This window comes from Vidua chalybeata, chromosome 3 (assembly GCF_026979565.1).
Source record: "Vidua chalybeata isolate OUT-0048 chromosome 3, bVidCha1 merged haplotype, whole genome shotgun sequence".
Lineage (NCBI taxonomy): Eukaryota > Metazoa > Chordata > Aves > Passeriformes > Viduidae > Vidua > Vidua chalybeata.
The window spans coordinates 74,164,610-74,190,125 of NC_071532.1; the positions used below are offsets into that span (position 1 = coordinate 74,164,610).

At 37.4% G+C, this 25,516-nt stretch overlaps 1 protein-coding gene across 5 annotated transcripts in view; it reads right to left on the reverse strand.

Moving 5' to 3' along the window:
• KLHL32 (kelch like family member 32) overlaps nt 1-25,516 on the reverse strand; it is a 121,184-nt gene that overhangs the window by 22,527 nt on the left and 73,141 nt on the right. For 4 of the 5 annotated variants that reach the window (XM_053939077.1, XM_053939074.1, XM_053939076.1 and 1 more), the window contains one exon: nt 16,981-17,196. In XM_053939077.1, the coding sequence (XP_053795052.1) occupies nt 16,981-17,196 (216 nt within the window). Of the gene's footprint in view, nt 1-13,475; nt 13,537-16,980; nt 17,197-25,516 lie in introns of those variants that run through there. The other variant, XM_053939078.1, reaches the window with a different exon arrangement.

Here is a 25,516-nt window from a genome sequence, read left to right on the forward strand (position 1 = left end):
ATATTTGTATCAGTGCTAAATAATTTACAAAAATAAGAAAAGACTCCTACTCCTACAGTCATATAGAAAAATTCTGTTTAAACTGTTAGAAGCTTCATTTCTATTAATTTTAATGTATGAGTGTGTGAGTAAAGGAAGCCACAGCCTAGTGCCTATATCAACTTTAATAAATAATATATTTTGCCATATTTATCTTCTAAACTAAGTAAATGACAAAAGTAGACCCTCAGAAGGACAGGATTTTCAAACCAGATTAATTCTCTTATTCTAATGCCTTAACCCGCAGGATTTTTCTTCTCCAAGGTTATATTATGTGATTTAGCAATGGAGTGCATTCTCAAAACAGCAGCAAAGAGATGGAAAAATATGTTGTGGCAGAGCTGGAGCACACATCAAAGTACATCTCGCATGTTGGATAGCGAGCTCACTGTTTTTCCAACACCTGCTTCTGCTTCCAGCATAGCTACCTGGTCCTTTGGGCTGCCAGCCTATTCCAGGGAGCAAGAGAGACCATCACACCTGTGCCTTGCCTGTTCAGCATCCCCCTGCAGTCCTTCTCAAGCCACTCTGCTGGGAAACGTGCCAGACCTCCACTTGACACCACACCAAGTCTTCTAATCAGAAAAGCCAAACCACTTCATGAGTGCAAAAAGCTTGACATACATTTATTAGACTCAGGTTCACTTAGAAACTACTCTAAGTCACAAAGCCAAGGGAAAGTTTCTGTTGACAGAGTTCCAAGAAAGAAAAAACTTATCTAAGCTTGGACTCTGTGAGAGGCAGGGGCCACAGGAACTCTATTAAAGTCATCTTGGCCCGCTCTTTAGTTGATGTATTCATGTAGTAGCCCAATGGACTGCAAATATGCTACTTTATATCATCCAAGGTGTCTAGCAAATGTGACAGCAGTGGAAAAAATGAGGGTGTTGGAGAGTTGGGTTTTCTTGTGTTTTGTTTGTTTTAGCAACAACAAATAGAAGGAAACAAATTTGCTAAGGTTTTAAAACAATTCACACTGTCTCATTAAAACAAATGGAAATCCTAATTATGATAACCTAGTGAACGTTCTCATTTTAGGAGAAAACAAAATTTTAAATATGGAATTAAAAGTGGAAAGATGCATTTTCCTGGACTGAGATCAGATACGTGCAACATAAATGACTCTATTTGTGTGTGACAATCTGATGATGATATTAAATCAGGGGAAGAGAAAGAGCTATAAATCTCACCTGAAGAGTTCTTCTGTTCCTTAACAGAAGCAAAAATTTTTGGCCAGGAAAAAAAAAATCAAATTAATATCTTTGTATCCTTAGCATATTGGACAGTGCTATAGACCTCATTCTATTGATTTTTGAAGCCAAGAAGAGTCATGAAAGTAACACAGTTACTACGGTAATCACCTTAAAGCACCACCAAGCAAACTTTAAAAAGCAAAACTTGGAGTTTACTAGTTTTGTCTTTGAAACACTAGGAATATGTATTTTGGCTGTAAAGTCGCACACAATTTTGCCTTTTATTAGATTTTATCTAATAAAAATCTAAAAATCAGCAAGTCTGAGGTGCTCCAGACTGGGACCTCCTGCCTCAAAACCACATTTCAGTTGGCAATTGTCAGCAACACCCTGACTCTTCAAATTGCAAGTACAGGAGCAGAATCTATGGGTAAACCAGGACATTTACCAAAGGTCTGAAACAAAGTCCATGGAGGGCTATGGAGGAACTTTCACCTAATCTAAAATGAACAGGGATTTCCAAAGGGCCTGAATTGGGATCTCTAAAGGGTCTTTGTCATCCTCTCTCTGGAAGGACAAAATCGAGGGGGTCTAGGATATTAATTGAAGCATTTTAAGCAGGATGAACTAAATTTGTCTGTATCATCCATTTAGGAAGCAAAATGTAAGAATTGTTGCTGAGGAAAAAAGTCCCACCATACAACAAAACATACGCACACAATTTTTCGAAGACATGAGTTACACATGAATATTTTTAGAAGTTAGTAAACATGTAAGCACAGCCTCCAGACTCCTGCAATTTTATCAGTCAGGTACTATCTTACACAGTTGAGGACAGCAGGAAAAATAAGTGTCTCAAGCCTAGATGCAAGACAGCCTTAAAGATAGAAATCTTTTTCTTCTTTTTATTTTGAATTTAAAATGTGCATAAAAATAAGACTCTAATGAGCTGCATGTGGAACAATCAAAATTATGAGGTATTTGCATTTCTTTTGCACCTTGAGCCAAACAACTACAAAATCATGCATATGATTCTCTCAATCTGAACACAGTAAATGTTAATAATCTATGAATCAGCAATGAAATACCTTTTGCCCCTGAAGAGAGACTTTCTAACCAAAAAGTTGCAGTGCAGTGACTTGAGACCACATTTACATGGCACCAAGCTAAGACATATGCGTGCAGCCTGTGAAAATAAAGCTGTGCCATCCCCCACCCTCTTTACACAGAGACATTTTTAAATTACCTGTTTGTCAGTTTTACAAATGTGTGCCTACGTAAGCAGCTCCCTGTGTGGCGCTGTGTTAGCAAGCAGGCATGCTTCCATTTGCACATTTGGATTCTACAATCAGAATTAAAACATTTGCTCTGTTCAGGGTGAGCTGATAAACAGGGATTTTAAATTTTACTTTTTTTTTTTTTTTTTAAAGAAAAAACGTTCCTCTAGATATATTATGCCTTTGGGCTCCATGTGAGGGAAGCGAAAAAAGACAGAGAAAGCTACTGTGAAGGTCACAGAGTGAAAGAACTTCCTCAGGGCACAGAATAAATTAAATCCCAAGGAAAAAATAAAATGTGATTTCCAGAGTGTGAGGCACAAACTCAAAATGACAATGATTGACAGCCAAACTATATCCGTGCAATATCGAAGACTGCACGTTCTCATTTACCTCAGTGTAGCCAGCAAGCGCCCATTAAACATCCGTCTGATGCCCAAATTAACCTTCTTGGCAAACTGAAAGAGGCACAAACTATCATAATCAACCTTTCATTATCACAGCAGCCTCTAGTTAAAGGGTCAGAATAATTGTGCCATCAGAGCCCTGATTGTTTTCAATCAACAGACGACTGGAGTGACAGCTCAGTGATGGAGTAGTTTGATGAAACCGCACCAGGCCTAATCAGAGCAGATGAAAGGAAGGCATGATTGGTGCAAATGAACAGTCGTGCCTCTCTTTTTCATTTACAATCTGAAATTACTCTTGAATTTACGGGGTTTTTTCTCCCTTATGAGTACCTCTGAAAGAATGTTTGACTTATTATGGGTTCTGACAGTGCAGAGTTATAAAACACAGGTAGGGTTTTCAGCCCAGGCTTTAAGTGGGTATTCAGCATAATTTTAACAAATTCACTCTTGAAAAGCACAAAATGACTAAAGACTTCCAATGACCTAACCTTTCAGTGCTGTTTGATTAGCAGAACAATTTATCACAGTTCACATTCTTCATGATAAGAGAAGATTTAAAAAAATGGGTAAGGATCATTTTCAAATGTTTTCTCTTAGCCAATACATTTATTGTATTATTGCTCTCCTGTTTTCTCTCTCTCTCACACACAAAAAAATATAAATTAAAGAACACTGCATTAATAACCCTTTTCGTCTTCGAATGAATAATAGAATCCAAGCAAGGGTTTGTTTGCAGATGAAAGTAGAGACCAATTATCATGCCACTGACAGCATCAATATTTAGTTTTCTGGTGGGTTGGGTTGTTCCTTCTCACATTTTAGACGGGAAATTAATCAATCCCACTAGGTGTTTCTTACCTTACTCATCAGCACTGATTCAGAGTGTTTCACAAGTGTACAGGAAAAAAAAAAAAAAGAAAAAATGTAGGGGCTGCTTACAGAAATTTTGGAAAGAATGAAAGATTCAAGTGTCCTGCACCTCCTCTGCTAGTTTCACTTTGTCTCCCAGACTCACCCTGCTCCACCCATATAGCTTTCCCTTCTCACAAGGCTGCTGCAAGGAAGGTGAGGTAAATAAAAATAATCTCATTTAATTGTACCTCTGAAAGGAGCAAGTATTTCAAATGGTCAGTGGTAAATCTTTTGTTCTGTGATCTTGGTCATCATCACATGTTCTCTAGTTTGTCAAGTATTACAAAATTCATACCAATGTTCACGTCAGCATACCAAAGCACAAAACAGGCAGCCCAGAAGCAAAGATTTTGATTTGTCCGAAACAGGAGTGGATAGAGAAGTTTGATCCAAACAACAAAGAATTTAAGAAATTTAATGTCCTGTATTTCTTCTCACACTACAGAAGGGAAGTTTTACTTCCTTAAAAGTTTGGGACTGTAGGCAGAACATTCATCTAAGTGAAAGTACCCTCAGCAAAAGAAGCTGTGAGCAGGCTTGCACATCCTTACTGACACACAGGGTGCCATTTACAATTATTGAAGTGTATACTTTTCCAAGTATAAAGACACTGTTTATGAAATATATGTGTGTGTGCGTGTGCATATATATATATATATATATATATATATATGAGTGTGTGTGTGTGTGTATATATATATAGAGTGAACTCTTGGAATGAACCCAAAACATTCCTCACAATCCAGTGAAGAAAGTAAGTAAGAGTTTGGGAAGCTGCCCACACGTGTTTTGTTGGATGCAGCAGAAAGAAGATTCCAAAGCAAACATTTCTCTACATAAAGAGAAGTGTCTCAGATTCACATTTCCCCATCACAAGGGACCACTGCACACATTCAAAGATCCTGTCATTCTGCTATTTGTCCCCAACTCCTACCCAGCCAAGTCCACACTACTGCTAGAACTCTGCTTCAGCAGTGGCACTGGAACTGTGTGCATGGATACCCCTGAAGTCTGTTCCCAAACTGAAGACTGAGACCACAGCTGGCAGGAAAGAAAAAATATGCATCCTTCCAGACCCAAATATTATCCCTGTGATGCAGTCAGACTCTCAGCTTCACAGATAGACAGGGCCTGGAGGACTGAGGGATTGGCTCCAGCAATAAAGAGGGAAGCCAAATATAAATGAATTGACTTCAGGAAATACACAGCCCCAAAGGAAAATTAAAGAACACCAAGGTTCCTTATCTCTGGGGAGTGAAAGCACTTGTTAGAGTATGTCCTCCTGACCTCTGATCAGGCTCCGCAGAAGCTGCAGTGGATTTATCCAGAGGACTACACAGGGAACTGTTCACCTACATAAGAAATGCTCTATCTCTTGGCTGGTTTGCTGGTTTGGGATCTATGTGATGTCCTGGTGACAACCTGCAACTTTCAGAACATGAGTCCTGCAGTCTGTAAGTCACTTTGCAAGAGGCAGAAATTTGATTTTGATCTTTCAGCTGAAAAAAACTGCAGCAAGCAGAGTTATTGGACAAAGTCTCTAGCATCAGAAATTATGCATTTCATGATATTATGCTGATATTATGTAATTAAAGCAGAGACAGATAATGCAGGTGTATTAAAAACACACATTTATAAAAAAATTCACAGCATTAAAGCAAATCACAATGTATTAAAAATACTTCTCAATTTTTCCTCTAGTGATAATAATAACTGCTGATATCTATCTCCTTAAAGCATTTAAGCAGTAAAGCATCCATCACCAATTGCTGCTGGACAAAAATATTGCACAATAGGTGTCCTGTTGTCCTGTCCTGTTTCAACAGATGCAAGGAGGATAACACAACATATACATCTTTGGCAGATTTCTTACTCATAAGCAAACAGCTTCAGGAGTTAGAACTTTAACACCTGTATTTCCATTTCAGAAATTTTTAAGAATTGTTTCTGCACAGTATCCTTGTGAGAGAGAGAGGAATTCTTTATCTAAAGACAAACTCTCCACCAACCAAGTAGAGTCCCTTGCATTGTCAGTTTGGTGCTTTACTGCAAGCTTCCTTCGCCCCTAGTACCACATAATTATAGTGGCTTTCTCAAAAGGGCCATTATTTTACGAAAAAGGTTGGAATGAAAGAAAATGCTAGTTTCATCTTTTTATGTATGTGTTTCCTATGAAATACATAGAAAAAAAAAGCCTGTTTTGTAATAAAAGTAAATAATAGTATATATGCATTCAGAATTGTATTCACTTCTTTTACACACTTTCTCCATTTCTTATATTTACTGGTCATGAGAGTAAGAAGCTTACCTAGAAGACATTGATTAAACTCAGTGAAGATATTCCATCTTTTTAGACTTACAATAAAATAACTATGATTGCAAATCAGCTTTACAAAAGGCTGGCTGAACTACATTAATATATAACATTATATACGGTAAGTAATCATATTAAAGCAATGAGTTGCTGTAATAGAAAAACTGTTCTCATCTACTGGAGTTCAAAGTGAAGGAAGGTACAGACAGAAGGTAAACTCTCAGCTGCTGTAAATTATCACAGCTCATGAAAGCTTGCCATTTTACACCTTCTGGGGACTCTGAACTACAAAATTATACAGAATATTCCTTCCAAGTATCTAAAAGCAAATTATAAGCAGTAAAACTCAGGCTTCCCCAAGAGAAGTTTACATTTCAACCACTTTCTCAAAATGGGAACTAAGAGAAAAATTAGGTGTCTTAATCAAAATCTGTCCCCTCAGTCTGTCCAACTGAGTGTCTTCATTCCATTACAAAAAATCCAGTGGAAATTTTGGTGCTTATGGCACAGAAAAAAGTCTGGTGATATACAGGTATCTGAAAGTGAGGACAAAACAGTTCCCTAAGTATCATCTGCCAAAAGTACTTGAGATATTTTTGCAGCTGAAAAGTGCAAGGCAATACAGGCAACAAACAGTGCATCCTTTCTTAACCTTGGAGCAGCACAGACACAACTGTCCCATAGTGTGCTTCAAGAGAAGCCTACTCTTGTGTGATCAGGTCCTCAAACCATGAAGGAGTTTCCTCTACAGTCACTTGGAGCTTCTCTACCAAGGCAGATTTACAACTCTGCTTCTCAAACCTGGTCCTTCCACTGTGATAGAAGGGGCAAGCAAGGCCCTGTGCAACCTCTCTCAGTGACACTCCACATGTACTAGCATGTGTTTAAAAGCTGTAGGAGCTTGTGTGTAGCTCCTATTGCAACAGGCTTTACAGCTACCCCACCACTCACAGCCACTCTGTTTTCCTGTGCACTGCAATGGCTGGCACACCTGGGAGTCTACACACATAAAATAAATAAGCTGGGAATGATCATACTGGAAAGGCTCTGCTTACACTTGTAATCAAGGCAGATTTTGTTTTAATGAGATCATCAAAAAGGAGTGTGGAGGGTGACAATGCAAAGTCAACGAAACCAGAGCAAAGCAAAGCAATAAAACCAAATCCAAAATATGGCATCCAGAGACTCAACCTTGCTTTTTCCAGAGACACAATCTCAACTTTTTCCTTTGAAACAAGTCCAGCCACAGAGAGTTAGAAATGACAAGGAAATCAATCTCCACCGTAAACATGTTGCATCTAGGTAAAACCTTACAAAGGGAAGGCCTTGTAAAACCATGGCTTAGGCCTGTAACTTCGGCTAAGCAGAAAAGGGAAAGTGACTCAGCTGAATTAGAGGTAGAAAAACAAATTCTGTAACCATTGTCAGTTCACATTGTGGTGTATGGTGGTTGGTTGAATTATGTTTGTTATGATTTAAAACTATGTAGCTGATAAAGGTCTAACTGCTTAACAAAGCCAGGTTTTTGCAATAAAGCAGCTCTCCTTTGCACTGCTGGGGACTCTGCATTGTCACATCAACATTCCTGAAGTGTAGCTTCATAGGTCCATAAAACCTGCCTCTCTTTAATAACTGGATAAATGGCAAGAAACTCTGAGGTAAAAACTTCTTGCTGTCCCTTTTCAAATGCATCACAAAGTGCTCAAGTTTGGATCCTCCATCATTTGTTGTGATGGTAGAACCAACATTGCTAGTTGCTTTATATCTGGTAAGTTTTCTGAAGCTGCAAAGAACAGAAGCTTATCTCTTCATAAACACAGCTGTTTAACTAGGGCTCTTAACTGTGATTTGATTTCACTTTAAGGAGATTAGGGTTTATGATAGCATTTATCTTTTCTGAAACAGGGTAAAGACAGAGAACATGGGAGGTGGAAAAGGACCTACCTCCAACAGCCATCATTTCAAAATCTAGAATTGCTCATTTTTATTTTTAGAGAAAACATTCAGGTCGACATCAAATGCATTGCAACTCTACATAGCCACACTTAGCACTAAAACAAGTTGCTGGTACATAATTAATAAGTGGAAAAGACAATTTTTACCATCTGACACACACTGGTTTTATTCCTATTCCTCTCTTGCTATTTTTCCCTCTGAAATATATTTTAGAAGTGTAGCAGCTCACTCCAGAGACAAGAATCTACAAGCTTTCATCAGTAAAAAACTGTTAGAAAATGGAATAGGCACAAAATTGACAAAATTCTATAAAAATGCAATTCAGCTCTGTGAAAATTAGTCTAAATGGTTCTTGAATGTAAAAGGATTCCTATTCCTTTCTTCCCTATTGTTAGGGTATAATTTTCTAGGGATTTAATAGGCAAATCCAACAAATCACAAAAAAAAGTTTCATTTTCTATAATATTCTTTACAACAGCTATACAGGACTTGTATGTCATCAATATGTTGATCACACACAAAAACGTACTTCAAAGTACATGCTCTCCTTAGCTGGTTTATAAATATGCATGTATTCAACACGCGGTGTTACTACAAAACCTCTGACGTCAAATTTTCCAACCAAAATCACAGAACAGTTTGGGTTGGAAGGGAGCTTAAAGATCACCTAGTTCCAACACTCTGTCATGGACAGTGTCCATTAGACCAGGATGCTCTAAGCTCCATCCAACCTTACCTTGAACACTGCCAGGGATGGGGCATCCACAACATCCCTGCCAGTGCCTCACCTCCCTCACAATAAAGAATTTCTTCTGTATCTCTGATCCAAACCTACCCTTTTTCAGTTGAAAGCCATTTCCCCTTGTTGTATCACTACATGCCCTTCAAAACTGTCCCTCTCCATCTTTCTTGTCTGCCTTCTTAGATACTGAAAAGCTGCTATGAGGTTGTCCTGAGGCCCTCTCCAGGCTGAACAACCCCCCCTCTCTGAGTCAGTTTTATTGACTTTGATTTAGTCCCCACAGGATGGGCTTCATATTAACTCACTGCATAAGCAAATGAGTCCTGCATTAATTTTTCAAAGTCAACTAATTGTTCTAAGAAAGCTATTTCTTTCAAAAAGTTACTTAAACACTTAGAATCACATTTGTAATTGCATTTGAGATCCCAAACGTATCTAATGAATTGGGAATGTCAGAGCTTCCCCATAACAAGATTAAAACAAACATAAATTTATTATATAAACCTACTAAATAATACCTGAAGCAAACTAAAACACCTGTAACTGCTATAAGATAAACCTTGTAAAATTATGTCCTATAGTTTCACTCAAACAATAAAATAGGTTCCTCCCTAAAGGAGCACTTTGAAAGCTCTTCAACACAGATTTTCACTTCAGACACTGTGATCTTCCAATCTGTCATTACTATCCCACATAGACCATTAGCTTGGAAGCCACCTCACAGGAAAGCTTCTTAAGATCTTTTTGACAAGTGTATTTGTCATAATTTCTTCCATTTCTCCCTGGCACGAGGGAGTCCAAAGTGATCAAAGGAGTAAAAGGAACCCTTTGTCACAAAGCAAGGAAAGCCTCAGCTCTGCAGCTCACTTGCACATCTGGAAGCTGCCAAGGGTGTCCCAGCTGGAGTAAGAAAGGCTGTGCAGGAGTGACACTGCTTTTCCATCTCCTTGCCTCCTCACCTTCCTGGAGCCACCAGTGTCCTGATCCTGGGGCGGGAGTGGTAGCACAGGGCAACAGCTAATGAGATCTCAGCAGTCGTGCGGAACCAACACACCTGTTCACAGCTCCAGACACACGAGTGCAGCTTCACTACATCTAACTCGGAGCACTTTGGGCACTTAACCCCAGAACGAGATTCCAGCTACCTTAACACATTGATGACCATGCTCATGGGTTCAGGAAACACAGAATTCAGCTTTCTTCCACTGTCTTCTCTGGCTTTGTGGTTACAAATGAAAGTAATTGCTTCTATCAGCTCCCAAACGAAAATTTGTTGAAATACAGAGCTTCTTCTCAGAAGAGTTTCTAATTTCCTATAATTTTCCACAAGTTTAAATCCACTGGAAACAGTGTTAAACAGCTTTACTAAGATTTTGAAAGACTAAAGATTACTAACGTTTATATCTCTGAATGGAAAACATTAAGTAAGATAGTAACAACAGACTGCCATATTTGATCATCCATGGTATCTGTGGATTTTAGACTTTACGTTATTTTCTTTAACTTAAAAACTGATGTATATTTTCAACCACACTTGGCTTTCAAAACAGCTTCAGGATCTTTTTTTTTTTATGTAACCACATATATCTGTATGTTTATACAATTATACTTCAGATAATATCCCACAGATCCGAGCCACAAAGAGTGCAACAGTCACTACAAATCCCCCCACAGCAGACAAATTCAAATGTAGAATGCAGTAACACAGAAGAAGTCTTGCTGTGTGGACACCTTGGTGTCTTTTTCTAAATCAAAATGCACATTCACTGCTTAGCTGAAGAAGTGACCTAAATCCAAAAGCTGTGAGCACAGCAGCCTTCCTAAATACTGGTGTGATGCTCTGTGCACTTCTGAAGGTAATCTGGGATAAATAAGTTGAGGCAATATTACTGTAGGACAGCAAGACAAAAGTAATGCTCTCTAGTAATTCTCCAGTGCTCACAACAATAGCAGCAAAATAATCAAGTTTTCTGACATGTATCAAAAAGAACATTAGAAGAACAAACAGCTGCTCCTAACATCGCTTTAATACTGCAAATTGCTTTCTATATTGTTATACTTGATAAATAACAGTAAAAATATGAGCTAACATAAAAAAAACCAGGAATCTGAAACTTTTAAAAATTCAGAACAAAGGCATATATAAAGTTCACAAGATATTACTCAAGATATTACTGTAAAGGACAAAATTAAGAGCCCATTCGAATTAAACCAAAGTAGACAAAGGGGAAAGGTGTTTCATAAAATAAGGGAACAGTGCCAGCTGGGATGGCATTCATTTTCCCTATAAGCCAAAATGCCATTGCTATTACAAACTGTACAGAAATTATATCAGGAAAAATGTGTGTGACCTGAGCACATCAGCTGAACAGTGTGAGTTCCTGCTGCCTACATCCACTGCTTGACCCTGTGTATCCTGTATGAACCCTGGCCAGTCTGCAGTTCCAGTGGACACCAACCTCCTTGCACACCTTGGGCCACGATGCCAGCTTGGCCTACCTATAATCGATGTCCTACCAATACTGCACATGCTTTATAAAAATTAATCCCACCTAGTCTGGAGAAATGGCAAGGAATACACCAGTGCACAGAGTCAATTCAGGTGAGATACCTACTTTATGAGGATTAGACGAAGGAAAAGGAAACCTGCAGCCTATCACAGGTTATGTTTCCATACTACTTTTATCTGAGGGTAACTGTGTGATTTTGCCTGCAGCTAGTCACGACACACATAGTACCACCATCACAGACGTAGTACGCTGGATGCTGGCATTCACAGGCGGCTCTCTGGCACTTTTATTTAGACTTTCACTAAAAGGGTACAAAAAAGGAGGTAAAAGCACAGGAAAACACACATGGGTAATATGTTAATTTTCTCATTTAGCCTCACCAATTCACCTCAGCCTTGATATGTATCAAGCCCCTCTTTTCTCTTCTATGCCTTTCTTGATGAGAGGCTGACAGCCATATTTTAGAGAGGTAGTTGTCTGCTTAGGAACAAGGAACAAGCATTAGAGTAGACATTATTTCACTTATTGCCCAAGAGAGCACTTAAGCTTATTTCTTGAATAGTGAAGGCTAATAGACTGCCTTAACACAACATTGATTACTGAGATGCTTTCCTTCACATATATTTTATGTTGTTACTTGTTTGCAGTAAAACTTAAGTTCACATTTAGCACTTAAACCACATTTCATTAAAATATATATATACCCCTGAGAAAAATGACTTCTACTCTCTCCATGTGAAAAATTGCTCTGTAATACCAAAAGATTGACAGAAGAAAAAATCAAGTACTGATATGAAGGAATGGCAAGCTTGTACCAGAACATGACAACCCACTTTAGAAACTGCTGTTCTGCATAGGTAAATGTGTGCATCACTGGAGATGTATGGAAGATGTCTTTGGATCTATCATCAATACAGAACTGTTCCATCATAGCAGGCTGCCACAATGGGTACACCACAAAATTCCCTATAGCATTGAACTGTAGACAAATATTTCTGCAGACAAATAATTTTGGCCCTTCACAAATGCCATCAGGAAATCCAAAATGGAGCTCGAGAGTAAGAAAAGGCTCTTGAAAACCAGGCACAGAAGAGGATAAACAGGACTGTAACAAGAAAATTGGATTTCTACACTTATTATTTTTATAAAAGATACATTACAAGCTCATATTGACCTATAACATTGCAGTATTCTTGTCATTTATTTTTCTATTTATTCAAGCAAAGACACTTCTACAATACAGAGACCAAATACTGTTTTTGCACATCCACAGGGATTAAAGGAATAACTAGTGTTATACTTTCACACATGGAACACATACTTCAAGAACACAAGTTCAGAAGTTACACACAAAGAATTTAACAGGGCTAGAATGTCTTAGGAATGCCTTGGAAAAGGCACAACACATTTGCATGCATCCTAGCTGAATAAACCACTCATGCAGTTTTATCTACCATATTTTCCTATATTGCTTGCTCATCAGTTGATTAAAAAAAAAAAAAAGAAAAAAAAAGAAAAAAAAAGAAAAAAAGAAGAAAACAATGAAAGCCCGGGAAAACTTCTAACCTCATGTCCAAAGAAGTATTGACAAATACTAAAATTGATCTGCTTTTATTGTTAGCTTTTTAAAAATTATATGTATCCTTTAACAACCTACTTAAACAGTAGCACTGATGGAAGAAATTAATCTATACTGATCTCACTTAAGATTTTTTTCCAAATATGATTTAAGAGTCTACCTTGGATCAAGTGCAGTATTTAATACAGAACCATTTGACCAATTTATTGCATGGAGACAGAATAATCCAGTAAATAGTTCTCTTTCTAACCATTAGCATGATATTTGAAATATGAATATTTAAGCCTCATGACACTGAAGTTTCTAATAACAAATATAAGGCATAATTATATCATAACTAAAGCTAACATTAGTTTTTTTACTTAAATCTTTGGCTTGTTTTCTACTTGCTAAGGTTCCAACAACAAGCCCTCTACCACTATATTTCTCTGGCAAACTTGTTCCATCTTACAGGATTGGTTACTTTTTCAATTATCAAGGCAAAGAATTCACCTGCTTCCTTGAAGTACAGCCAATGATTCTTTCTTGTAATGGTCAATTATGAAAAGATTCACTTTTCATTTCATGAAAAACTAGACATTTATGTCCTTGTCATGACTGCTTCCTGTGGAAAAAAGAAGAGTGCTTCACAGGTCATGATGAAGAAGAACAAAACAGAAGAAAAGGTTGTTTTCCTCCACCTTCTTCATGATTCTTTCCTTTGTTTTCTTCATTTTTTTTATTTAATCCTTTTTGCCATGTCACTGACTTAACTTTACACATTTTAATGCAGCTGACAAATCAAAAACTTTTTATTAAAAAAATATTTTATAATCTCACGTGCTAATAAAATGTAAAAATCAACATGAAAACATATGTTATGTCAACTAATAATCATAATTACTGTCTTAGCTTATTTAAGAAAGCCCTGATTGAAGAGGCTCATAAATTGATCCAATTTCACAGCCTTCACAGGCTTTCTGGTGGGGTTTTTGGTTTTTATTTGTTTTAAGAAACACATCACTATAGTGCTTGTCTATTGTCTCCACTTAAAATAAGACACATCAAGCCAAAGAGTCTGAAAAATCAACAGGAATTTGTATTAGTAGTTGGCAGTAACCCATAGCCTAGCACACTGCCACTAATATTACCATTTAATTTTCTCATACTTGGTTTGTTCACAGTTATATTTCACCATACTCACTAGAACTAGCCAATTGTGGATTGGTAACCTAGAAAAAATCCAAAGTATGACAGATAAGAGCTGCAATCATTTCAGTTTAATAATATTCAAGCATCCCTCCATGTACACCTTCTGATGCATTAAAATAACCACCTTAATCTTGATGTGCACTAGGATCAGATCACCCAGTGGACATTGGGAATTCAAACTGGTGTAAAAAACTGCTCTGCAGACAGTGGCACCCTTTCCAGAGGTTCTTGGAGGGAAGCTTTAATTTGTGCTTAGGGCTTCATGGCAGCCCTACTAGCAAAGGTGCCTTGGGGACATGCTGAATTCATATTGCTGTGACACGCAGCCATGTGTGTGTGTAGAGGCCACACTAGTCACAGGTAAGACAGATAAATCAAATGCTAGCATCCCCCCATCAGCTTTTCTATTATCTGCCCCACTTTGTGCAAATTTCCTCCAGCTTCCCCAACACCTCTTGCTTTGCTGTTCTTCCTTAAGACATGGGACGGGGATTTGTCAAAGTCAATGAGCACTTTATTACAGTGAGAGTGCTCAGTAATGAACAATTCAGCAATTTAATGAGATTCTGTAGATCTGTCTCCAGCCTGTCCATCAAGTTTCACTTCTATAAAGCAGCCTGACACTAATCCTCTGGCATACCCAATCTTCACCCTGGGCTGAATATTAGATTCTTCCATGGTATATTGCATTACCACTATAACCTTAGCAAAAATGATGAACTTAACTGTACTTGAGGCAATATAGCTGGTCTGATTTGATTTTCTTCTATTGGGTTGACTATGAGGGAATTACTTATTTACTAAGATAAAGCAAGAAACCAGTTTCTTATTGCCTTCTGAATGCCCAAATTGGTAAATATTTATATGTGTCTTTTAATTCATTCTGGAAGCTGGAATATTTATAAATATATATTTATTCCTGGTTTTACAAACTGAATTAAAAAGATGCATGCACATTTTGCCTGCAGCAGAAAACTAGTTTTAAAAAATTCTTCAGAACAGCATTAGTAACCTTTAGGGAGGCTATTATGATAACACTTAAATGGACAGTGTGGAGTTTGTTGTCACTCAGAAAGCAGCATATTACCTATCTCTCCCCAGTATGACCCTGCAACAGAAACAGAGGCTTTGTCATATTTGCCTCATGAAGTGTTCATTGACTGGAGTGCACACAATTAAGAAAATTACGTCCAAGTCTTGCAGAACAGGACAGTTAGACAGGATTTGAAAACTCCCACTTCCCAAACATCATTATAGCAGGTTACAGAGGGCATATGACTGGGCAAATATCGAGTTATACTTGTATGGCTTCCCACAGAAACTCTTCTAGCAGAAGCATACCCAGGCATGTAGCCAGGGGATTCTACTGGCTCTGCAGAGAAATGATGATGAAAACCAATCAGCCAATCATCCATGCTCCATGCATAAACTTATACATCAAAACTTGCTTCTGATAAAGGGAATATGGGCTAGGACTCCAGAGTAGTGTGCCTTAAAAACCTAAACCAAACACAACCCGTCATCATGTGTAGTGTACTGCAGGTTCTGCTGTACAGGCATCCTCCAGGGACTAGGAGAAAAAAAAGTCAAACTTCATTTTGGTATTTGCAGAAAATATCATCTTTGTAACATACTCCATAATCTAAAGCCTCAAAATTTTGGAAAAAAATATGCCTGCTACATAACTGAAGGGTTATGTTACATCTTCATAATGGTTAACCTGACATTTTTATTTTTTTAAGAATGAATATTTTATCCTGCATGACATTATTCATCCACAGAACATGAAGCATCCCGCTGATGAATACACACTTTACACTTTGAGAAACTGATGACATCTAAATGTAGTTATTACCTTAGAATAATCCAAAAGATAAATAGATAAATAATAGAGGTTAAAAAATAAATAAATGAGTTTTCTGAATCACAGTCTTCTCTGTTGGACCAATATAACCCACTTCCTAAAAGGAATGCACAGGTTTCCTTTCAGCAAGTTTCCTTCTGCCTTGAAATACACTGAAATACTTTCCTCTCTTAAACATGACAGTAAAAAAGAAACAGAAAAACATCTTTGGGTAATCAATATTACAGAGATTTCCTTCCACTCCACAGTGAATTTTTACAGACATATGATGGGAACATTTCCAAGGACAGATTTTGGTTTAGTTTTTGTGTTTCTCTTAATAGGCTATGTGTTTTACTCACATTAGGTTTTCTCCCAGCCCATACACACTAAAGGTCACAACACAATGCTTTCATCTTGTTAATACTTTATGTCTAGCAATCTGGTCCTTTTCTAGATCCAGCTTTTTAAAAGGAAGTGATCTCAGGCTTCTTGCCACAAACTTTCCGTCGAAGCTTCCACTCATCTTGGAGCAGCGCTGCCTGTGTGATGATTCTCCCATTTGCTTCAGGCAAAGTCAGCTGTGGTGGCCCAAACAATTTCAATGACTATTGAAGTTATACATCTAAATTTGTCTGAAGTGAATGAGAGAGACTGCAGAAGCAGGTTTGCCACCAGACTCATGGCACTAGCCTCATCAGAGGCAATTATAATTGAGTTGCATGCATCAGCCATCTCTTCCCATCAAAGAAGTTGGATCTGGAGGAAAATCTCTGGCTGTATTTAAGTAGCAGAAGTGAAACAGCATGACAAATTTCTCTTTCAAACAAAGTAATTGCATTAACACAACACAACATTTTTAGAATTTCATTTAGAAATTTCCCTCAGTTGTTATTCACAGTTTTTGCTCAAGTGCTTATTCTCCCTCGAGATTGCTCCAGGGTTTCAAAACAACAGATTACTGCTATGGTTTATAGAGTGTCACACATTCTGGTTGTTCACCAATCTCCTTACCTGCCAGATTTGTTCTTCACTGAGTGAAGTGAGTCTATCGCTTTTAAAAACTTCTCGAAGAAGACAGTATGGGAGTGCCAGAACTTCTTCAGGATGACTCTTCAATAGCTCAGAGAGATGTTTTACTAAGAAGCCAATGACTGCATTCTCCAACAAAGTGAGGTTGAAAAGATCTGCAAGCTTGTACAGGTCCAAGTAATTAAAACTATTTAATTCCTAAATGGATGAAGCAAACAAAATACATGTCACAAAAATATCCCAAACATGAAATAGAGAATATAAAAATCCACAGGTCTCAGATAATGAAAAATGGTTATTTATTCTTTTGGAGTTGTGTAGAAGGAAAGCAATATAACTTGAAGTTAATTAACACAGCCTCATTCAAAATGTATATGTGTTACCATTGCATATGCAAATATATATGATAGTACTAATTTATATTGCAACTCCTAAGGTTATATATGCATAAAGCATCTGTAAGAAATATGGATTAGTACATAATATAATAAACCAGCATGATTTACACTGTATGTCAAGAGCTCACAGGAGCTAACAAGTGGATTTAAAAAACGTATTTTTTAACTACAATGGTCTGTTACACAGCTAGTGTTTGTTCATTATTTACTGTTTTGATTGAACTAGAGCACCTGTGTAGCACAATTTTTGTTCTATAAAAAAACCTCTCAAAATACAAGATGCTGGGCTCCATTTTATTACGTATTAATTTTTCTTAATTGAACTAATAAACCCTTTTTTTTTTCTCCAACCACTAGCATCAAAATACAGTGGATGTTGGCCTCCTACTCCTTCTCCCTCTCCTTCCAGCAACTGAAAATGTGAGGAGAAAAAAGCTATAGTAGCTCAAGGCAGGAAGCTTTGCCCATCCTGCTAACAGATGACCGATATTTATGGGCTAATGTTTTCAGCTTGGCACCCCTCATAAATTAGTAGCTAGACAACTAACTACCACTGTTCCAGACCACACTGCTCCCTTCAGGGAATAGGCCAAGAATTCACCTCTATTAGACAAAAGTACCCAGTGCAGCTGGGAAATGATCATGTTTACCCGCTTCCTCTGTTCTTGCTGCGTGCTCACACCTCTCTTCCTCTCTCCTCCGCAATCCCGGTTTTCATCTTCCAATTTACCGCATTGCTCCCTATCAGCCGCCTTCTCCTTGACCAGCCCCATGTGTGAGAATGACAAGGAGCCTCGTCAAGTCTCACTTTGCTGGTGAGTTAACACGGGGACTGGAGCAAGGAAGAGAAACAGACTAAATTAAGTCAATTTCACTTTCACTGCTCTGCTGGATGGAATGGCAGCACCAAATGAAACTGACAAGAAATCTTGTAAATGTCAAATGAGCTGCACGGCTGGCAGATAGAGCAGAGCAACAGGGAAGATGGGAAAGTGCGAAGAGGGGTTTTTTTGGAATGTTTTATGGACTACATCTTGAACGTGTGAATTGGGTGCCTGTCCTGATGACTGTGGAGCTGTTTATGCATATGCAACGGAGAGTGGAGAAAGAATTTTTTAACCTGCTTAGAGGAGTCAGTACTGGAGGAAATGGAATCAAATTTATGTGGAGGTTCCTGCTTATTACATAAGCTCTCAGTCTGAACAGTTCACCTTCCCTAGCAGAGTTGTACACTAAAGATAAATACTATTCATTATCTACTTAGACTTCTGCATAAGAGTTTCCCGTGGTTTTCTTGGAAGAACAAAGGTAAGTTCTTTTCATTGTCAGAACAAGCACTAACAGTCATCATCCCAAAAGCCACAGCTATTCTAGTGTCAGCTCTTCCTCACACTAACACAGAGGAGGTAAGGATAAATCTGCAGTTGCAGAAAGAAAGAGAAAGGAATGAATTTTACATGAAAAGTATCTGGTCTGTGTGCTTGCTTAGTGATTTAGTATCTTCAGATCACAGATGGCACCTCACAACCCCACTCCTGTGATGGCCATGCAATGGTGACAACAACACATAGTAGTCTAATCAAAGCAAACATCACAGTATTTGACAAGCAACAACAACAGTTTATTGTCCCCGGTTCAGAAAACTATCTTTTGAAAGAACTCACTGATTGAATAAATGCCAAATGCCAGAAAGAATAGAAGAGCTCAGTGTGTATTTATTGAGCTCTTTTGTGGTCAATGGCTATGTCTAGGGAAATAAATAAATAATCAAGCACTGTGAGCTGAGGATCAACAGTCCCACTAAAATACGTGGCTGGTCAAACCCCATTAAGTGTCGGTTGAGAAGGAGAGGTGGCTTTTAGCAAATTTCAGACGAGGAAATACTGGAGATAACATAACAGAATCGTTATTAGAGAGAACCAGTAATGAGACACAGAAATGCAATCTACCCCTGAAACATCTTCACACTTTCAGTGAAATCTGAAAGACACTGGTAAGCCTTCATTTTAGGTTTGAATATTTTTCATGCACTCCAAACTCCCCTATCCTCTTAAATCAGCAGCAATCAAAGTTGTTTTTATGAAAGCTGTCTTACAGTTGAAGAGGCCAAATATACTTATGGATGTATATATAAAATCTCACCAGTTATTTATACTGCATGTAGTAACTTATTTCAGATGCTTATTTATGTATGTGGGTTTATTTTTTTGGGGGGGGGGGGGGTTATGCGTTTACTTATTTCCATTGCAAAGTTTCAGATGACTTTTGATGCTTCCTAACATAATGTGTTAGTTACCTGCTGAACTTACAGTCTACATGTTAATGACTACTGAAAGGATGTTTTGTTAAAAATGGCCTTGGCCTGGAATCAGTAATGTTCATTTTTGATTTTATAATGTTAGTTTTGATCTACAGGCTTGTATTGCACAGACAAAGAGGCAAATATTGCATTAGGTTTTACAAATTAAAATCAAGTTTATACAGTACTATACACTCCTACCTTAGTTATGATCCTAGAGGGCAAAAATGTCACATCGAGATTGCTCAATGTATACCCCAGACCACATAACTTTGCTCTTATAAGTGGTTAAACTTCCAAAATAGTCTAAAATGAAGTATGTAAATTAGTTGCAAGGAAAATGCATCTTATCTTTTAGCTTTAAAAAAGTCCCACAGGAAGGATCAAAGCAATCACTGTCAGCTCAGTTTGATTTGAATAGATTTTTCACGCTAAAACCTTAATTGAATTTAAAAACTTTGGTAAATAGTGACTAAACAGGAAATTTAGGTGTGTTTATGAGTAAGAGTACTGGCAGTCTCTGCTTTCTACAGATTTTATTTTATTGAATTAACTGAGCAACTACAAAATTTTGAAGTAGTGTGCGACTTTCTTGTGGTACAGTATTGCAGTACATGTTCTTTGAAAACAGGTGTTACAAACCAGGCTTATGTAAATTTTTGAAACTTTTAACCCCATTTTCATAAACTTTTATGTATATGCCACTTATCTTTTTTGAACTGAAGGATGAAATATGGACACAAGCAGAACTGTCATTAAGAGCTGAAGGTAGAGATCCTATCTCTTCTAATACCATGCATGTTACACTGCTGAAACACATTCAGGCTAAGAAAATATGTATAAAATTACAGGTACAGCACTTAAAACTAAGTTGAAATAGTTCTGAAATCTCAATGTGAACTCAAACCAATTTAGTAAATTGTCCAAATTATTTATCAGTGTCTACCTTCTATCCCATCCATTCTACTCAGTGTGCATCCCCCCACTGAAGCAAGGGAATCTATTATTCCACATTAAGGGTCTTCTGGTTCAGTAGTATCAACCTTTAGATGCCAAACCAATTCAACAATAAGCTGACATTTAAAAGCCTCATAAAAGAAAATGTCTTCTACAAACAAACATAATCTGAAAGATGACAATATAAAATATTCAAAATAAATGATGTGACAGTGCGAATATTTTGATACAGAGGTGTATTTTGATATAGAGATATGATAAATTGCCAAACAGGAAAAATAGATATAAACATTGTGTTTAAGTTGCTTCCAAAATCATATTTATTCGTTTGTACTTTAAAGAATAATTGCCTTGCATAAGCCACAGAAAAGGATGTAACAGATTGATAAATTAGAGTTAATCATAACCAAGTACACAGCAGACTACAATATACCTCTATTCCTGTGCTCCGTGTTATAAATAGCAGAAAAAGCACAAGGAGAACTAAGGGGAAAGAATGCATTTCTTTATGACCTTATTTGAAAGATAAACTCCTTGGGGAAATACAATTTATTCAGATTATCAAGACCCTGCTGTGCAAATCTACAGTCTGGGAGCACACTACGGAGATCAAACAATATTTACTTTATTCTGTTGGGTATAAAAGCTTTTAATGAATGCATAATTAAAACAGCAAAAGTATATACAGCTTTAGAATTCCACTGCCAAGCCAAGCCATTAATATCCAAAGTACTGTAACCAGTTGTAACTCCACCTGCTTCCTAGATTACAATACTGTTATAAATCAAGGTATTAGATTACTAGCCCTGCTGCTGTCACAGAGAAGAGTTGCATGGTGACACTATTCACTATTTCCCCCTTTTCTAAAAGGGGTTCAGCCTCTTTAAAGCAAAAAAAAAAAAACAAAAAAAACACAAACAACCAAAAACAACCCCAAGTGTGAGGTCTCTGAGAGAGGGACATAGCTATTCAAAATCCTTAAGCAGCACAGGTCTTGACCCTACATCTCCAGGTTCTCTGCCACATTAAATACTATTAACCAGCTGCACCATTCAGAAAAAAGCCTTGACAAAAATTACAGCAAAGATGGACTACAAATAGATAAGGGATGGTAACAAAATGAAAAATTGTAATGACAAAAATACACTTACCAGACAACAAAAGGGATCAGCACAATTTTAAGATAAAAGAAAACTAGTTCTGCTGGGTCTAGCTGTTTCTTTGTATATTAAAAGTTTTAGTTCTGCAAAACCACACATATTTACTTAAGAACTAACAGATCAGGCACACACTCAACAGCACAGCAACAGACACAAATGTTTCATAATAAGCATAAGCACAAAAAGTATATTTTAGATCTTATTTGAAATTTGCCTCTGTTAAACACCAAAGTCATCCAGTTGAACCATTAAAAGCATTCTGCTGAAGGCTGGTCACAGTGGAACAGCTGGCTCAGAATTTTTCAATGTACAGAACTGATTACTCTTATTATGAAATAAGTGCAGGCTGCAGATGTGTTTATAGACAAAGTAAAAGATGACTTTAAGTGACTCATTTTATACAATTATTTTTTCTGATAGATCACTGCTTTCTCACCACTTGCTGTAATTCTTGCTTTTGTTTTCCTCTCTGAGCATGAAAAGTTAATTTGCACTCTTGCTGCTATTTCAAAGCAGGTCTAGAGCTAAGTAAAAGACCAACAATATCAAAACATTTCAGCCCTATTATTTTTCCTCTACCCTATGGGAATTCATTTCCCTTCTCACTTATTGTTTCTCTATATCTGCTCAGTTTTCAGATTTAATCCTGTTGGCTGGTGCTAGTGAGAATCCTCTTTGAAGGCACAGAGGAGGCCTGTGAGCTTCACAAGCACAGAGGAAAGACATGACATTCTCAGATTGCTCATGTGATGACACAAATGTGTGGTATTCAAAAAAAGAAACTGAAGCATGCCATATGTAAAACTAAAAAAAAAGAAAACATTTTCTAGAAACTCAGATTTATCTACATTATTAAATATTACAAAAATCTTCAACTGCCAATCCAATTAAATATTTTAGGTGACCCTGATTATATATAACATTTATAATCCACATATACAATTATGTGTATCATGGAAAGAAATAAAATAATGAAATATTAAGACTACACAGTTAAATTTTCATGGTACCAGTGAAACAACTACAGCTAAGGTTCTGCAGAGGTTTCAATAGCTGCATTCCCTTGGTTAACAGATGCTGCTATAAGAATTTTTAAAATTATTTTAAGTGTCCCTGGCATAGGAACCCCCTAAATGAAAAGCTTCACATCTCACCAGCTACTCCTGCCAATATAACTGTAGCAATATATTGTATTTAACAAATAAAAGTACAGGGATGAAGGAACATGGAGATCTTCTAACTCTTCACCTGGCACTTTTATATCATTTCACACAGCAGAAACACAAAGCAAGGATTTAATGAGATTCATCAACATTTACCATTTTTGCCAATTATGGGAGCTTGCCTTTTTTTCAAATGTGTTGTGAGAAATAACATTTCTCATAGACATTCATCTATCCTTTACTCCAGCAGAAATCACAGAATATAGTCTCTACAGATGAGTTATCATTTTATATTTTTGCTAGCTCTTTGGAATTACTATAGTGTAAGAGGAAAGCTGAAAACTACTTGGCTAATGCATCAACAACCAGTAATTTTTGATGGTAAGTTTTCTCTTTTTTTTTTTTGTTTCCTAATATTGACAAATCTAGAAAGAGCAAGTGTTGTCCTTTAGAAACCCAAAGCTTATAGGAGTAGCAGCCAAAATAAATAAATAAATAACTACAAACCAGAAGAAGAAAAAAATAGGACTGTATGATACTACTACTACTTTTTTTTTTTTTTTTTCCCACTTACAGGCTCCCATAACCATTTAAGGCCATGAGAATACAAAAGTGGAAGTCTATTCCTCGACTATACCACAAGCATCTTCAGCATAAATTAAGAAAGATCCATCTTGTTTCCAACCAGTATTACAAGAAGGCTCAGCTGATTTTGAGACTCCATCTCTTAATTTCGTTTCATTTACTCAAACAGTTTATATATGTTTATATATGTTAGATTTAACAGCACAATGTTTCTCTCTCTGCTCCCCCCTCCCTCGGTATTTACTCCCTTTATATATTTACAGAAAACAATGATATTCCTCCTCAGCCCTCTTAGCTGACCTTTTCTACACCTCTCACAGTTTTGATTTCACTTATTCTTCTGCATGGACAAACTCTTCCCAGTACTCCTGATTTTCCAGCAGTACCTTGTAAAATAGCATTAATACTTCTTTAGCGTTATAAATTAACTTTTTTATGAAAGTCAGACTGCCTTTTTCTTGATGCCATCACATTAGTAGCTCTTAGTCACATGATTTAATGCATGAAAAGTCTCTGAAGTTGGTCCTCAAGTGAGACGCAGAAACAGCCAGTCAGTCTGGCAGGTAAGAGAGAACTAATGTGACATATTATGATGCAATAGATATTATGCAATAATAGATATTATGCAATATGATGTGTAATTATGATGCAATAGATTCTACTGAGGATGCTCAGAAACTATTTTCCAATCACTTCTTTAATTGCATTCTGTCTTTGAGCAACAGATCTTGTAATTGTCTGGCTCCATACCAGTTACTGGTGGGGAAATTATTTCAATGAGTTTTTAAGACTTGTTTCAAATTGTATCTGGACCAATGGGCTGAGGCCAACAGTATGGGACTTAACAAAGCCAAGTGCTGGGTCCTGCACTTTGGCTACGTCAACCCCATGCAATACTACAGACTGGGGGCTGCAAAACTGTGCAGTGGAAAAGGACCTGGAGGTGCTGGTCAACAGCAGCTGAACATGAGCCTGCATGTGCCCAGGTGGCCAAGAAGGTCAGCTGCATCCTGGCCTGTATAAAGAATAATAGTGTGACCAGCAGGGCTGGGGCAATGGTTGTCCCTCTGTACTCAGCACTGGTGACGACACAGCTCGAGTGCCGTGACCATTTCTGGGCCCCTCACTTCAAGAAAGACACTGAGGGGTTGGAGAGAGTCCAGAGAAGGGCAACAGAGCTGATGAAGGGTGTAGAGAGTGACTGATAGGAAGAGTGGTTGAGGGAGTGGGGGTGTTTAGCCTGGAGAAAATGAGGCTTGGGGGTGACTTCATCACTTTCTACAACTGCCAGAAAGGAAGGTGTAGCCGGGTGGGGGTTGGTCTCTTCCCCCAGTGACAGGAGAAGAGGAAATTTCCTCAAGCTTCACCAGGAGAGGTTCAGGTTGGATACCCGGAAGAGTTTTTTCATTGAAAGGGTGGTTAAGCATTGGAACATACTGTCCAGGGAAGTGGTAGAGTCACCTTCTCTGGAAGTATTCAAGAAACAACTGGACATGGCAATGCGATGGTTAATTGACATGGTGGTGTTTGGTCAAAGGTCAGACTCCATCTTGGAAATTTTTTCCAACCTTAATGATTTTATGATTCTATTCTGATGAAAGTAGGTAAGTAAATCCTCTTCAATATACTGAAAACCAAAGTAAGTCTTAAATCAGTATTAAATATGGAAACTTTTAGACATAGAAAATAGAAAAAGAAAAATTATTTCTAATTCACAGTACATTAAAGTGCAATTTTTATTCTTAATTCATATCTCCATTACCAGCATGGAGGACAGAGGAAGATGGAAAAAAAATTAAAAATCAACATTTCTGATATATCTGTTAATAGAGGTATTAGTGTACCTGACAGTTTCCCTTTCCAATGCCTTTTTTAAAATAACTTGCTATTTTGCCAACATTTAATAAGTCAAGCTGAAGTTTTCCAGCTTCAAGATGAATCACTTGAAACCTCTTG